The sequence below is a fragment of the Anopheles cruzii genome, chromosome 2 (genome assembly GCF_943734635.1).
Source record: "Anopheles cruzii chromosome 2, idAnoCruzAS_RS32_06, whole genome shotgun sequence".
Taxonomy (NCBI): Eukaryota; Metazoa; Arthropoda; class Insecta; order Diptera; family Culicidae; genus Anopheles; species Anopheles cruzii.
Genome location: NC_069144.1, coordinates 34,716,091 through 34,733,877, shown reverse-complemented (window position 1 = coordinate 34,733,877; position 17,787 = coordinate 34,716,091). Strand labels below are relative to the sequence as shown.

The 17,787-nt window shown below is 44.3% G+C and overlaps 1 protein-coding gene across 1 annotated transcript in view; it reads left to right on the top strand.

Annotated features, from left to right (window-relative positions):
• Positions 1–10,989, top strand: part of LOC128267632 (ras-like protein family member 11B) — a 27,874-nt gene extending 16,885 nt beyond the window's left edge. Inside the window, exon 4 of the mRNA XM_053004518.1 lies at positions 10,427–10,989. Coding sequence (XP_052860478.1) covers positions 10,427–10,855 — 429 coding nt within the window. The 3' untranslated portion in view covers positions 10,856–10,989. The remainder of the gene's footprint in view (positions 1–10,426) is intronic.
• The last annotated feature ends 6,798 nt before the right edge of the window (positions 10,990–17,787 follow it).

The following is a 17,787-nucleotide window of genomic DNA, read 5'->3' as shown; positions in this document are numbered from 1 at the left end:
TTCTGTCAATCCCTTTGGCGACAGCACCACCTCCAGCCCTCACTTCAAGCGCCAGTTAGCAACCTCACCCACATGAAGATGCTAGATTCGCTGACACCGTGCGCTGTGGGAAGCAAACGAATTTTACATCTATGAAGCAAAAAACAAAATAGTTGTTAGAAAAAGTAGCATGAAATGACCGACGGTTTCCATCATCGGTCGGGATTTATCCAACTGCGTCGAGGGCAACACGCGAAATGGTATTGTTGAACGGTTGCCGTCTGGGATTCGAGTGTTTTGTTGTCCAAAAATACTTCAACCAACCTTCATCGATGATATGTGCCTTACTGGTCGCATGAATGCACAAAATCTCGGACCTGTCAGCCCGGTGAATGGCTGATTCGGGAGGATGGCTAATTTTAGAACACGGCCTGTGATACGCCGATGACGCATTCATCGCAAACGCAACAAGTCCCGGGGCGATGGAGGCGCCTGGTGGTGTGGCAAAATGAATCCTCTCCAAATCAGCTGACGTTGAATATTGTTAATAATTCTGCTTTGAGTACATAGAGTCCACGTCATAAAGGTGATTTCAAAAACAAAAAGAATCCAAAAAGTTTACAACCGCTGGAGCAAGTTTAATAACCTTTCCGCTTGTACTAGTGACATGTTTATGGCGTGAATGGTAAATTATCTGTTTATTGACATTGCGGATGATGATGTTCCGTTTGTTTGGGTCCAGTGAAGGACGCTGTCCTGTCCGCAGCACCGGTGACCGGTGGAAGTCAGCAAGCGAATGGCTACGGCAATATGGTCGAGTTCAGGAGATAATTTCCACGCATCACAGCAATTAAGAAATTAAACCGTTCGAAGCTGGTGGAGATTGGACCGAAGGTTCCCACCACGTACCATCACTTGCCATCCACACAGCTCGGCTCTTTCCGGCTCCGGGGAAATTTCTTCCAAAGGCAGTTTATGATGGTTCGGTTCTAATTTCTGTTCGTTTGGTCGACCGACCGAACAAGAGTCGTAAATTTGCCGACCGTATCAGGGAACACTATAAAACGACAGTTAAACTACGTTGCAATAGATTGATGAGGAGAAAACGGCGTGTGCGTCACGGCGAGAAAGGGCGGTTCTCCTGACTGGGCGGTGTTGTACACTCATAAATGTCTTCCCACAGTCTTCGCCGTGAGCTGAACGCTAAATACTCCGCCGACCATCGGCACCGATAGCGTCGCATGACGAATGAAAGCAACAGCTGCCAACGGTTGGTCGGTTATTAATTTAACCGACTTTCTGCCGGCCTTGGCTTGATCGGGCAGAGCTACTTTGTCGAACCGAGCGTTTGTTGTTTTATTCGTGCATCTATCCTCTAGGGTTTGCACATCATCGGAGCATCGGATGCTCGTGAATATCGTAAGAAAGGTGTAAGAAAAGTTTTGGCGACTGAAACGAAGCGAAAAATGGAAAAGCATATGGAAGGGACGCGTAGTGATTGGCCGAGCTTGGCTACTCGGCTGTGACTGACTCGTGTTTTAGGGGAAGGTGTGAAAACGGAGCCATGTTAATGTTCGACCAATTTATGAAGATTGTGTTCCCGCTAATAAACACCTTTTTTTTGTATAACTCAGCCAGAAGCAATTAGCATGATTAGGTTCGCACCACTTTTTGTTGCCCTGGCAAACGAGGCATCGTACACCGTAACAAGCTTTCGGCAAATACGCGGGGTCTATCGTGAAAATGTCTGTCGGAGAAAGTACTACGAAATGGATGCCATTCAGTTTACCATTCAACCGATTGAAGCACTCTTGACAGCCAACGAAACCCAACCGGCAACCGGCGGCCGGATTTTGAAGGCCCCGTGCAAGGTAAACAAATCAAACCGAATTGCTTTCTGGTACATCCTTCGAGCATCGTCTTCGGCCAGCGGACGCCAGCCGTGCGGCCGTTATCATTTTTGCTAGTGGCAGTGTTACCGGTAATTGGCTCATTGAATTATGCTTACCGTTGGATGGCGTACGAGATCTCGCAGGTGGCGGCTGACTCATGCACAACCATTTCGCCGGAACCGGTTGCGTCAAGGTAAACAGAGAGTGGCAGGTGTTCCGAAACCCGATCGTCGGAATGTTCCCGCTCGTCAATACACTCTCGCTGCGTCGTCTGCCTTAGACGTGCCTCGTGTTTGCTGGTAAGAATCTCCACACGAAAAGGAGAGAAAATCCACCTTGCTTTCGATGCGGTCTACTGGTTCCGGCAATCAATTAAAGTTTCTCCCGGGGTAAAGATGCTGTGTTTGCGAACGAGCTGGCAATAATTTCTTAAATAATTTTATGGCATTTAGCGGTTACTATTGTTTCCCTAAAGTGCACCAACCGTTTGTGTACAGTTTTGTTTTTATTACAATTGATATTTCGTCATGAATCACGGTGGACACTTTCACAGCTTCAAAAAGCATCGATTTTGTTCATAGAATGAAGCTACTACTTTACAAAACCTGCATACACCAGTTTTGGCCAGTACCTGCGCTCAGACTCATATAAAGAATTTTCAGATCAAGCAAAATAAAATTCTTAAAATGATCTTAAAAGTTCCTTAGTAGTACAGCACGAGAGCTCTACATGATAGAACCCAGGTACTAACATTAAAGGAATTCCTAGAAAAAACAAACCTAAATTACCACAATAAATGCGAACACCGCGAAAATAGCTTGATAAATACACTGTCAACAAATAGGAGACTAGTACATAATTAGATAGGAATAAATAGGTTACTATCAAGCATAGATTACCGTATTTTTCAATGTATAACGCGCACCCGTGTACTAGGTGTGTGCGTTGAGAAACGAACTTTTTTAACACACAAAAAATGTTTATAAAATTTTATGCATTTCTATTTTATTCAAAGTATGTGCCATCGCTAGCTATACATTTCTCCTATCTCTCTGCTAAATCATGGATTCCCAGACGAAAGAATTCTTCGACTTTTTAAGTAAACTAATTAGTCATCCATTTCGACTTCCTCGTAGAAAAACGAAGCTGCTCAGCCAATACGTGTCCCATCGATGAAAATGAATGATATTCGGAAAGAACCAAGTCTGGTGAATAACGCGGGGAGGGATAGCAGCTCCCATCCAAGTGATTTGATAGTATCCTGAAACAGTTTTGTTTTTTGGGCGCCTGGTGCTTGATTCCACGGGCCACCAGGCGCCCCCATTGAACCCCTAGAATTGCATTTTGGTCGTTTTTCGATCAATGCATGGTTCAAATTGATCATTTGTTGTCAGTAGCGATCGGAATTAACGTTTCATCAGGTTTTAGGAGCTTGTGAAACACCACACCTTTCTGTCCCATCAGAAAGTCCGTTTTTTGGAGTCCTTCGACGCTTTTTTTTGTAAAGTCAAAATCGCCATTTTGAATTTTTTAAACCACTTAAAGCACTGCGATCTTCCAAACACAAGTCCCGACAAGCATTTGGTGCGATTCCGAAGCAGTTTTCTTCAAGAGGAGCAGAAAAATAATAATCCCCGCAAAACGTCATTTTCAGGCACAAAAGTTGACATAGTTTAACCCTTTCAAATGATGGGTTGCAAACCGAAATAATTTTTTTTCGACCTGAAATCATTTACCTGATGTCAAAACAAGGTAATGATGAATGAACCGCAAAACTGGGAAGTCCCAATCGGCAGGTACAGCCATCTTTTTAAAATTCTTTCTCAACGCACACACCTAGTATAACGCGCACCCATATTTTCAGAGAAATAAATTTGGAAAAAAAGTTTTTTATTGTACATTTTTCAGATATGTGATATCCAACAAATACCCAATGATAATAATGTATTATTCTAAATAATCTAATAAAATTCTATATTATTCTATAAATATTCTAAAGTAGACTAAAGATAAAATGCGTATACCGTATGCGTATACATTGTAAAAGACATACTACAGGGTGTTTCTTTAACGATACATGATTTCATTTGGTTATAAAGCAAAAACGGCTGAATATTTTTTAATGGCAGAAAAGAACAATTTTGGTACAATGTTTACCACGATTGGCTTGGCAGTAACTCATTCGGTCGACCTATTTTTGAGTACATTTTCGATTGTATCTGGACCTATTTCGGCAACAACAACTTGAATTAAGGTCTTGAGATTGTCAATAGTTGCTGGTTTGTTTGCATAACATAAATGTCGATTGTGGCTGTCGCTGTATGACACATAGCACCGTCCTGCAGAAACCAAATGCCGTCAAAGTTCACAGCTTCAATTCCGGCGAAAAACCAAACAGCCAAAATCCGCCCTAAACAGTCACTCGTTGTGGATGCATTGGCTTTTCTTGCACGATTTTTGGGTTTTTCAAACCGCAATACTGCTTATTAACATAGCCACCGAGGTGAGAATGAGCTTCAATGAAATGGGCTTTTGACGAATGATTCGACGACCCACCACTTTGGAAATAAATTTTTCATATTTCCCAATTTTCTGCCACCAAAATCATATTTTATACATAAATGTCATGAATTAACCTTTCAAATAAAAGTTCAAGCGGCGAAAAATATTCAGCCGCTTTTGTTTTATAACCAAATGAAATCATGCATCGTTAAAGAAACACCCTGTACTATTTTATAATTCGTAATAAGCTTCAAACTCAGTTTCACTGCTGTCTGACAAATTGATATTCTCTAATTGCTCTTCAATGTACTCCTCATTGTCACTCTCTGAAGAGTCCTCATAAATTGCGACATCTTCATATCCATCCATAGCGTTGCTGATGCCACATTTTTTGAATGATTTCACAACAACTTCTGTTTTAACTCCCTGTCATGACTTAATGACCCACTCGGCAACTTCACAAATCTTCGGTTTTCTAACTTTACCCCCAAATTTAGGTATATATCAGGCTGGGGAAAAAGTAATCCATTATTTTCTCGGTAGATGACTTTAGTGATCGATATCTCGTGAAGTATCGATCGTACAGTTTTAAGTTTAGGCTTGTTTTAAAGCTGATACTTCACACTTAAAAAGATGCTTTCACTGTTTATTGTTTGTTCCATTCGTTTGTGAGTTACAGGGTGTAAACAATGGAGTCACCAAAGAAAATTCGGTATATTTTACAATTTTTGTCCGATAAAGGCGAAAATTCAAGCTAGGCCGCTGAAATTTGCATGGTGTTCATGGTGCCGATGTTCTAACAGCTAGCTACGTTAAATTTTGGCTTCGTTGACCCTTTCAGTTATTTTTTATGTTAAAGCCTAGGCAGACACGTCATCGAAAATGTCGATAAAATCACAGAAATAATCAAAGTTGATCGGCATAGTATCAGAGCATCGGCCAGGAGCTAAAGATCAATCATCGAACAGCTTAAAGCCATTTGCGCAAAGCTGGATTCACAAAGAAGCTCGATGTTTGGGCGCCACCATACAGTGGATGGCGAAATTAACCTTAGCTCATGAACATTTAAATAATATGTGAAAATATGAGTACATCTTCTATTTAAATGCCGCTTTTGAGACGTTGAATATTAGATTGAGGTTCTAAGACTAAAATGTGGGCGATAAAATGACATTTAGATGTAATCTAGTAGACTGGTGCGGCCATTTGTGGTCATAGGTCAATTTGAGCACGGCGAAATTAACCTTAGTTTCATTTGGAAGCTTGAAGTTTTTATTTTTCGCACCAATTTCCTTCGTTTTGCTCGGTAATAAAGCAACTAGTTTACATTTTTTAAATTTACGAGCAATAACAACATGATATTTTACATGTTTGATATTCAAAATGCAGAATTAAAGCTGAGAAACGCATGGTGAAGAATTCACAAGACATTATGCTGTTTCTCAGCTTGAAATATGGTAGAAACCTCTAAATATCCCAAGTTAACCAATTAAAATCGTAAATTAGTTTTTAATTTGACTATTAGTGGTTAAATAATAGGGATATTGCACGAATTTTCGACTAAAGCGAGCAAGCAATCGGCAGCAATAATCAAGCTGTATGAAAATGAAGGTCGTATTCATCATATTAAAGTTTGTGGCCGCAAGAAATCAACACCAAAACGAGTTAATAAACGTATACTGAATATCTTCTCCACAAACCATCTACATCCGCCGCCTGATCCGCCTAAAATATTGGCCAAAAACGAAAATCAGAATGTATACAACTCGATTCCGTGCATATCATTCGACGTAGCCTATAGCATGTAGACAAATCTGGCATTCTTTTCAACAAAATTCCGCACCTAACGATGGCCAATACGAAAAAAGAACAGTATTTTACTATCTGCATGCTTTGAAACCTCGTTTATTGTGAGAAAAGCTGTTTTGGAGTGATGAATCTTTGGTATGATTCACCTCTCATTATAAGGAGTTGAAACTTTCTGCTATAAGGACCTGAATCATCAATTAGGAAACAAATTACAACAGTATTATGTTCCAGGGATGCATTATTTACATGAAACTTACAAGTTGTTGACCTTTCCTGGTCATGCTGACTCGAAAGTTGGTCATAAATAGACGAAAGAAAAATCATTCAAGAAGGAACAAGTCTTATAGGTGAAGATTTCCCCGCACCACAGGATAGTGCGGCAATCCACAAGCCAGAACTAGTCATGTAGTATCTCGTGGATGATAATATCAAAGTTTTAGAGGTATTAACATCTTTGTCCAGACCGGCCAACCACTGAAAACATGTGGTTATTCATGAGCTTTAGAGTACGCGTAAAGATCCCACTCAATTTAACAGAATTAGCTAAATTAATCGGACCAATCTATACCAAAATAATACATGAGGACTGTAGAAAAGGCCACATAACAAAACCAGGATGTTTGGCTTACACTGCCTGGGCGGAATGGTATGTATTGCGGATACTAAGGTTATTTTCGCCGAAGAGAAATTTGGCTTGTTCCAAATATGTTTGACCAAAATTTTTCTCTTGTATCAATCATCCCTAAATACACCAAAACTAACATTTACACATCTTATTTAATGTTTTTGATTGATTTTTTAATGACCAAAGCAAATTTTTCATCCTCGTATTTCCAAAAATCTTTTGTGTTCTTGAACTAAGGTTAATTTCGCCATCCACTGTATTTACACCTAAAAACATGATGGCTCGAATTTCCATCTGCGCAATTTTGGCCAAACGGAATGAAATCGACACCATTTCTTAAACGGATGGGTACTGGGGATGAGAATGGGATACATACGACAATACTGTGTGAAAATGATCGTGGTCTAAGCGTGGTGAAGCAGCTTAACCGGTGGTCAAACCAGACTACGGCCAGGAAGGTTCTACTGGGTATATGGTGGGACTTGAAAGGAATCGTTTATTATGAGTTGCTTCCGTGTGGCCAAACACTAAATTCAGATCTCTACTGTCAATTAACTGCACCGTTCAAGCTAGCAATTGACCAGAAACGACCAGAATCGGCCAACGAAGAGGTTTTGTGTTCCATCAGGACAACGAAATGTCACGCACGTCTTTAGTGACTCGCCAGAAAGTCCGGGAGTTTGTTGGGATGTTTTAATGCATCCACCGTATAGTCCGGACCTTGCACTAAGCGATTGACACCTTTTTCGCGCATTACAAAATTTCCTGAGTGATGAAAAACTGAGATCAAAAAAGGATTGTGAAAATGGATTGCTCGAGTTTTTCGCCAATAACGACTAAGCCTTTTACAAAAGAGGCATTATAAGCCTACCTTTGAAAAGACAACAAATTTTCCAACAAAACGGTATATATTTGACGTAAATCGGACCATCGGAAGTATCTTAAATAATGTTTTGAATTTCACCCAAAAATAATGGATTACTTTTTCCCCAACCTTATATTATATGTAACGATATTGTATTGATAATTATATTCCTAACAAATGTTTCATTTCATACTTTATTCAATAATACCATAAAAAATGTACCTAAAAGGGCACATTTGTAAGTTTCTTCTTCTTCTTATTTGGCTCTACAACCGCTGCGCGGTCTTGGCCTGCACCAGAGACAATGTTAATCTCTGGTGCTCTCTCTAACATTTCATTTTTACGGGCGGGATTGTTAGCCCCGCGCCAACCCCCCTATCAAGCCGGTATCGGAAATCGAAACCATGGCCGGTTGAGTGACAACCGATCCCGGGATTCGAAACCCAGGCCAGCTGCGTGACAGCGAAGAGCACTACCGACTGCTCTATCAGCGGGGGGACATTTGTAAGTTTAGAGGAGACAAAATTTTTACTCCCCTTGTATAACGCGCATCGAGATTTTAGAGCTAAAAAAATTGGGAAAAAGGTGCGCGTTATACATTGAAAAATACGGTAAGTACTATTATTTATGAACTTTTTTTTTGTCGCGGGTTTTTCCACTTTTTCCGATGGAACACAAACATAAACAGAACTATCAAACTGCAACGCCACAAATAATTTAAGTTTAACGAGGAAAACAAACACTGTGAACCCGTTACCAATTATGTTAAACAATGAGCTAAACTCAAATAAGGCTATTTGACAATAAACCAACTACTACTACTACTACTATTACTACTGCTACTACTGTTGATAGAATTGTAAAAAAAACTTACCAAAATTACAACTTAATACTTTGTTCAGCATTACTATATGATTTATATGTAGTGATACGGTAACAACATATTTCTGTTACCTCTTTTCACAGCCCTAACGGTGCGCTTCCTAACAAAACGGTACATCGGAGAGTACGATCATCAAGCCGGTAAGACTCGTTATGTTCCTCACTTATTACGCCTCGCAATCAATTGTAGAACTTTGTTCCATCTCACGTTTCATGTTGCGGCAACCTCTAACCTGCCGGTCTGCACATGTCAGAAAATCGACATAAATACGAAATCATGGTCGACGGTGAGGCGGTTTTGTGCGAGATCTGGGACACCTGCCCAAAGGTAAGGAGCAGCCGGGCGTAGCAACCATTGAGGAAAAATGCGCACCTGATTATTACGACTCCATTCGCCCGTGACTAAAGAATGTAAACCCAAGAAGGGCAAAAAAAGTTTGTCTACTGATTGAGGCAAGCCTTCTGAGATGAGACAAGCACACGTTTTGTTTTTCGTGCTACATACGGGTTATTGAAACGCTGTAAATAGAAGGACCCAAGTTTAGACAGCATCTTCCGGTGTCATTTTCAAAAAGTCAAGAAGCCAGTGTGTCAAGAAGGCAACAATATCGGTGCACTTTGCCATTCTCGGGTTTACATACTTTACCCATACCGCGCCGTGCAGCGCTCGCAAACAAATTGGAATCCTAGTGAACATTGCCGGGCGTCAAAGTGGGCCGTTGCTCTTTTGTCACTTTGCAAGCCAGAAGCCAGAAGAAGAGAGGTGTGGTGCACGTTTCCGTTGTCGTTCGTCGCACAAAATGGCTGAAAATTCGGATCGGTTGAACAATGCTTCCGGGGGGCGGCAAGCGAAGGTGCCGTCGAACGAGCAATTAGTGCGCGGACTGATTGGAACGATGATTGGTCTCTCGAGCGCACTGTATCAGACGATCGTGAGCGAACCGGACGACGGAGGCAATGAGAGGCTCCTGCAAAGCTTGAGGCCAATTTACGAGCAGTTGGAGGCGCTGGTCGAAAGCGTTGAATCGAGCGAACCGGCCACGGAGCGCCGGGTGGTGCCACCGCACCGTGGCCAACCCCAACGGCCCGCCACGGCCACCTCTGCACGGGACAGCCTTTCGGCCAAAAATGTGTCAAACAGAAGCTTCGCCCCGCGAGCCGCTTCGTCGATGGCCGCACCGAAGGAGCGTGAGGCTGCATTTCCGTTTGTGGTTCCGTCGAGTTGGCGAGAAATTACGAATCTGGACCGCTACATGGCGGAGATGGCGGAAGACGAAACACTCCGGCCGGACCAGCCGCTCGGTTCGCCGAACCACGAAACTGTGTCAGCGTCCCGAGACGTCCCGAGTCCGTCCCGTTCGCGCCAGCGTTCGAGCAACAAACCAGGCAAAACATTCACGCTTTCGGTCGATGAACCTAAACGAAGCCTGGAGCAAGCCGTGAGGAATCTCGGGGCCCTCGGGCAGGGTACGTTTGCGGTTCGGGAGACCAACAACCGGGCCTTTCCGGATGGAACGTTCCAGCGAAGCACGAAGACGATGGCCGGACCAGATGCATCCGTGCTGGCCAGCCGCTGCTGTCCGAAGGGGTCCGATTGTGGCCTTCTTTCGAGAGAAAATCCTGTCGCAAGTGCCCCCCCGGAAGAGAACGTTGTTTTTTCGGCCAACCCACTCTCGCCGGACGATGGAGTTCCCGAATTTCCATAGGGGGGGAGGTTTTCCAAATACCGCAAAATTTTTTTGTCCCACCCAATTTCCGAACCGAACGCTTAAATCCCAGTTTTGATTAGTGTCTCAATAAAATCATCTCGTCCATTGGGGCGACAGCGAACACGTCATTAAATCTTGGTTCTACATTCACATTCGGTTGCAGGTTGAAGAAAACGCTGAAGCACTCAGTCTGACCGCCGGCTCGGAGTCGGTGCAGTGGGCGGACGGGTTGCTGCTCGTCTACTCCATCACTGACCGTGACTCGTTCAACTACATCCGGCGGGCGAAGGAGGACCTCCCGGGCGACACCCCGGTGGCGCTGGTCGCCAACAAGGTCGACATGGTGCACCTGCGGCAGGTCAGCACGGAGGAAGGGGACATCCTGGCCAAGGACTTCGAGTGCAAGTTCAGCGAGATATCGGCCGCCGAGCACGTTTACCCGGTGGCCGAGGCGTTCCTCGAGCTGTGCCGCGAAGTGCTGACCGCGAAGCGCAAATCGAAGCAGAGCTTCATCGACAAAATCGACCGGATGCTGAGCGGGTCGCGGACGTACAACCGTGGCAAGAGTGATAGCATATCGCCAAAGGATTGATCGGCCCCGACCAAAAGCCCCGGTATTTTTGGCCCAGTAAAAATGTTTCGCTGTCGTTAAGGCTCGTCTCGGCGCTGGCTGCGTTGATTTTTTCCATTTTTTTTTTTCGTATCTGTTTTGCTCAAATAAAATTTATGGGAAAATATTCCACCCCTTAATCGAATCACCCGTCTGTGAGCGTGGTCGTCTGTGCCAATTTGTGCCGCCGCCGTCCTTCGTGCTCAACGGGCTCAACGTGCGCTCGGCTTCCTGCCAGACACGGCGCCAAATTATTCGCCATACGCAAGCCCTCCATAAAACCTCCCCGTTTCGCGGATAGTGACTTGGAAAAGCGAAGCCCCGACCGACCCAAAAAGCACATTAAAGAACCGCAAGCCTGCTGACTGACTGACTGACGCCCTGGCGGACGCAAATGTCAACGCGACGTTGGCGGCGCCGACCAAAAAAAAAAGGGAAACGGAAGTCGACAAAAAAAAGGAACCATAAAACCGCCGACGACAATTAGCGCTCGACCAGAACGGATCGGTGGTGGTGGCGGGCCTTTTTATTTTCGCATCGCGTGGCTGCGCATTTTCCGCGCCAAATCTGGCTCCTGGTGCCTGTGGTGGGGTGCGGTGCAAATATGAAATGCATCTCGAGCCACCGGTCGGCGACGGCCGGCCGGCCGGCCGGTGGCAACACTAACAATAATACCGGTAATAATAATAACATTCGTCTGCCAACTCTCGCGAGCTCGCGGCACAGGTTATGTGATTTAAAAAATAATATTTTTTCTTGCAAATTATCAGGGTCGTCCCGCGGCTGCAGCTATGGAACGCCGGAGATAGGCCGGCCGCCGGCAGTCAGCTTGGTTCACTTTGCGTTTAGCCGTTGGCGAAAGCTCATCACGAAGCGATGCACAGTAGGGAATTTGTATGGGAAAGGCGGACATAGTTGTTTTTAGGAAGAATCCATGGACTTTTTTCAACGTTTTTGTTTTCTTTGCATGTGTTTTGATTGAATTCAACTTTTTATGTGTAATGTACGCGTTCATGTAGATTAAATAAGCTTTTTTTTCGTTATTTTAAGGTTTTTAAACGCCTTAAGTATGCAATCTGCATTACACACAAAAATTTGAAGCACCATCGTAAATGCAAATATCGAATTTTTGCTACAAATCGAATGTCTTATGAGTGTAAAAAAGGACATGAATTGATCGAGGAGCTTTACACACTCACAGGAGTTTGTGGGAATTTGAAACAAGTAATTATTACCATCCGAAGTATGCAACGCATGAACTATTATTGAACGAACATGAAACGTTTGATAGAATACTTATTGGTCTACTTCTTCATCCAAACCAAACCTCGATATTATCTACTTGGTCATGTATTTATATGTGTCATGTGTCGCGATATCGTCACTAATGTGTTCCTCGGTGATTAAAAAATTCCTCCGTGATTGTATTGCCCGAATGAATGTGTCTTTAAAATTATTCTCTCTGGAAGATTTTCTTGCGTGGTTTGCCCTATCTTGTCTAAACCATTTATGCCGCGCTTCAAAAGCTTCTTCTCCCAGACAACCTAGTGATAGAGAGGTATATAGTATTGTATCCCCAGCATGAGCCAATACTTTATGTATCGTAGCAGGTACGTAAAACCAACTATATATAAAGCCCTAAAAGTTGTTTATATGTATCTCTACGATATGTGTTTAACTTTGCGGCATTAACTACTTTCTGACAGCTAAAGGTTATTAAGCTATTCCTAAACTTTTCTATCAAATCTTTATCTACATTAGAAGCAGTACTAGCATGCTCACGATCTGAAAATATTCGACAACGTAACCTGAAGTTCTTGGTCTTGAAGATCCTGTACTCTTTGGCAACCCTCCATTTTCTAAGGGTTTTTTATATAAAATACTTAACAAACACTGCAGAAAACTCAACCAACAATGAAGAGGTGAAAAACCGTACAACAATGCACAAGGTTGGGGGGTAATACCATTTTCAAGAATATAGTGATAGTGATTAGCATCACTATCTGGTTATTTGTTCCACTACAAATATGGCAACACATACTTGATTGATCCGCGATCACTGGTAACACTTAGTTTACCTAAATAATAGAAAACACATAAAGGTTATATGTTTTGTATGGCCATTTCATATACTACCAGGCGACTACTACAGACCAGGCGCCTCCATTTGCATAAGACGGTGTTTTTTTTAAATAAGTTAAACGATAACGTGCCGGGTCGTGCCGTGTACCAAACATGCTGGAAATAGTTCAAAAGGATCAAACTTTGATTGTAATGCCTAATTTAGTAGGGCCTAGGCGCGCCACAAGCATGAAAAGCTTTGCTCCAAAGTTGAAAAACTGTATTTTTTCATAGTTTTCTATACTAATTCCCCATAAAAATTAACTAGCAATGCAAAACGTAAACATTCAATTATTTCATATGAAAGAAGGATTCATTACCTTTCGAATGATGTATAATATAGGTATATTACCGTTGCAGAGCTTTGCTAACGATCGCGTTAAAGTAGCTGATAAAAGTTGGTTTTAAAGAGCTATTTTTATCACTTTTTCGACTTTGATAAATGATTTCTCGGAATCTGCGCAACATGGAAGGCCAAAAATTCAGATTTGTTATAGATATCTTATCTTTTTTAAGCCAATATAACTAAAACCCTCAGTTTTTGAATTGACTTATGACCGCCTTTTCCCCATTGTGCGATGGAGGCGCATGGTGCCGCGTGGAAAACGAACAGTCAAAACGAAAACCCTTTTGCAACCGTTGCCGTGGCACGCGTTGCTGGGCAATCAAACGGCCGGCTACCGATTTGCCAGATGAACAGTGTCGTTTCGGTGTCATCAGTGAGTCGGAAAGGCGTTGCCCCCAGTTCGCACCAACACTTAACGCGTTCCCGGTTTAAAGGTGAAGCTCGAGGCCACTGTCAGAATTGGTGACAATCCACAATTCCATAAGGATCAAAACCCCGAAATGAACCAACAGCGACCGGCGACAGCAACGGTGCCGGTGGCAGATTTTTATGTGCGCGAAGGCAAGCAGAACATTTAAAACGGGCAAAGGACAACAAACGTACCCACGCGGAGGACCATTGAGGGGCACGGCCGGTATCACGGTGATCACGGCTTTCGGCCGGAAAAGCGGGCGGTGATTCCGCCAACCAAGGAGGCCCGTTGGAGGCCGTTCCGCAGTTCCTGGCAACTGTGTGTTGCCCTACAATCGAAGTTCTGCTTCTAATGGAGTGAAAATATTGAATAATTTATGGACTGCGACTCACAACAAAATAAATTGCGTGTAGTATCAGATCGAATGGGCGGCGGTGCGGCCGGTCGCACCCGGTTCCCGGTTTGGCAACGGCGCCGGCCGTCGCCGCCGAATGGACCGAGCCGGAACGTGTGTGGGTCACTGCAGGGGTCTCGGAATTGATGGCCTCCGGCTCATCTCCGGTGGCGAAGCGACACCGGCACCGGCAGACCGAGGTACCGAGGTACCGGCTGAACGCTATATTATGCATAGCGAAATGTGAAAATTATTCCACGGCAATAATAAACCCGACCAGCCCGACCGAGAACGACCAGAAGGACAGGCGGAGCGGGCACGTCACTGTCGACACCGCGAAACGGGGGTCCAAAAAAAGCCACTGAATATAATTGAGAATACTGCATCGACAACTGACAACTGTTTCGATTTGGAGTTTTTCTTTTGGGCCCGACATCCGCTGTCTCGGTCCCGTCCGGTGCCATCCGGAGCGTATTGTAAGCCGGGTGTGGTAAGCGGCGACTTGAGGTGAGTTTGAGTCCGTAATTTAGTACCTAACCGAAATGACGAGACGAGCGTGGGCAATATTTCGCCACAATCAGCCGTGTCGCCTACTAATCGCTCTCCGAATTCCTCCCAGGACAGTTCGGTGTCGAAGTTCCGCAATTCGAAGAGGCTTAAGAACGGGCTACGAACGCTGAGACTCGGAAGCTGGATCACATTAGGCTAACCGAAACTGAAAAATTATGTGCTTTGTAGGAAAGTTTTCTAATTAAAATACCACCGTCCGTCGGCTCGCCGGCACAGGAAGCGGGCGGGATGCGTGCTTAGGAGTAAACAAATCCTTCCGCTCGACGAGGATAGTGTGCCCCCGGGGGGCAACACAATAGTTTCACACAAGAACTGCACCCATTACGACCAAAGCCTGCCCAGAGCCTGTGGTGGGTTGGTGGGCCACAACCCGCACCGAAACACCCCGGGCGTTCTGGTGGAACTTGAAGGCCGAGACCAGCCTCGAACACGGGTGTGGATGGGTTGGGTGTTTCGAGGAAAATTGTTGCTAATTTTCATTTGAGTGCGCTGGAGCGAACTTCCAACAGTCAAAAGACACACACACACACACACAGACACCCGCACCAGTTTCGGCTCGCAAATCGTTGAGCATTACTATGCACGGCGGCCGCTGCCGCTCACGGACACGATCTTCGATTTCCGGCCCCGGCCAAGGATCCGAAGGGCGCCTGTTTACGGGTGCAAGACACAGTTATGGTTTGCGAAACGCGTCGTAAGTTTAATTTAATTAGAATTATTTATGGGTAATGTGCAATGAAACTTGCATTAACAGTTAGTCGACGACCAGACGACCCGGCTCCCGGTCCATGGTTCCATTTTGATATACGCGCCTCCAGCACGCGGGTGCAAGAATTATTGTCCCGACTTACTGGCAGACACGCGCGGGGCTAGTAGGAGCCCCTCCCACGGTGCGGCACCCGAATGCATGCGAAATGTTGAGAATTTATTTATGAATTTAGCAACCAGCCCGACGGCCGAAGCTTAGTTGCCTGCGGACTATGGGGAATTTGTATGGGGCAGGCGGACATTGATGGTTCCAGGATGATGCTACGGATGTTTTAAAACTAGTTTGGTTTCTTTGTATGTGGTTTGATTAAATGCCACATTTTATTTCTATAATACACGCGTTGAGGAATACTAAGTTGGCCATTTTTCGAAATTTCAGGGTATTTTCACGCCCCAAGTTATGCAATTGGCATGCACAAGCGCTCTTTATAACTTTTTCATCGATAGTCATTTGCAAATATCGAAATTTAGCTAAAAATCTTATCACTTTGGCGTGTAAGCATACGAAGGAATGTTTATTAGTTAATTTTTTCATACAATCTCATATCGATGTTATTTAATCTCATGATTGTCGTCTTTACGCGCCATTTTCCTTGCCAATTCTATCACTTTTTCCAAACTGTATTTGTCTTTCAATAAATTTTTAATTTCCCTTATTCTAAGGCTTACAAACGCTCGGTTATTGTGTTTAATTGCTTTAACCTTAACATTTGTTTAGATTCGGAAATATGACGATAAGAGCACGGACACTGTAGAAGCTATCGAAAGTTTTGACCAAATCAAGTACTCCCTGGAATGCTTTCTTCGCTTTCAATCCGAGTCCTGCCAACAAGCGAAACATTCCGATTTACTTGAATTTATTTATGGACCACCGGTTCCGGAACAGTAGATCGGCCGGGGCCAACTATGATGAAGCCTCACTGCAACCTCCGTAAGCATATTAATAAAATATCGATTCCACAATAAAAAAAACTTCGAAATTTAGATTTCCATCTCTTTCATCTCGTAGCATTGCACTTAATTGTGTTGCGACACGTGTCGGCCTTGGGCTCGCCAAATTCGAGACTAGTGTGACTGATGGAGGCAAATATTTTCAAATCAAATTTTAAAAATTATTCATTTGAATGGAAAGTTTAATAAGAAAAAAAAACTGCACCCCACCGCGGTTGGGACGCGAAAGAAGTTGCCCTCCCGGATGCAGTGCATATTCTATTGCGGACATTATGTTCAATAAATTCGCGTGAACGATCGTGTCGTGTGTGGGACGAGAAACGAGACGATCCAATGGCTCCCCTCCGGCTCCCGCATGGGTTTCCGGAACGAGTTATTTCCTTTCCGATTACCAGTGCGGCCGCCGTGTCTCACCAGCTCGTTCACGCGGTGCGCACCCAATTTTGTATTTGCATTTTCGTTTCCCATTTTGTGCGTTCGGTTCGGGTTTTTTCTTCCTTTTCCGTTTGCTCTTCTGTACCATATTCCCACGCTTTTCCGGCCCATTTTTCCTGCACACGGATATGGCGCGAATTTTCCGTTTCCGTGAACGAACAGATTTTGGACACTCCGCGAACGCGAGCGCCAGCGTTATCCCTTCTCGCTTCCGAGTAATGATTCCGATGATGATGATGATGATGATGATGTTTTCCCGGTGTTGGTGCAGATGTCACAACCCAGCCAACATGTCCTGTCAATGACAACATAAAACATTTCTCTCCATGATAAACGCGGGATTGGGTGCATTCGCAAAGGTTTTTTTGGCCCGCGAAAGAGGCACCCTGTTTTTTGTTTGCCCGTTTCGCGAGGATCATCATGGATGAGAGTTGTTTGTCTGCGCTGTCTCCGGCGGAAAATCATCGTAAATAAATTATTAAACCCATTCTCGCCCGAGGCCCCCGAAAAGGGCAGCGGCATGTGCGGAGACAGTGGGAAAAAATCGTTTGCACAGGATCACGAAGCTGTGGATCACGCATCGGCCGATGTGAATCCGGTTGCGGTGGAAGATGTGCCAGCCGCGCGCACCGCTGACGGTGCCGGGTGGTTAAAGTTTTACTCTATTCCCGGTGCCAAACGGTCGTGGAAAATGGATGCGGTTTGTTCAGGAAACAATTCGTCAAAAAATCATTTCCATTCGCTGACAGCGCTTAATGCAATGGCGGCAGCGAATGGGTACTAGCACAGCTACCGGTACTTTAATCGCGCTTTACATCTTCTTCTGCTGGTTCAGCACCACTCGATTTCACCGCGAACGTGCTGCGATTTCACGTTTGCGCTGTGCCACGTGGGCCATTTACTGCCACGGTCCGCCT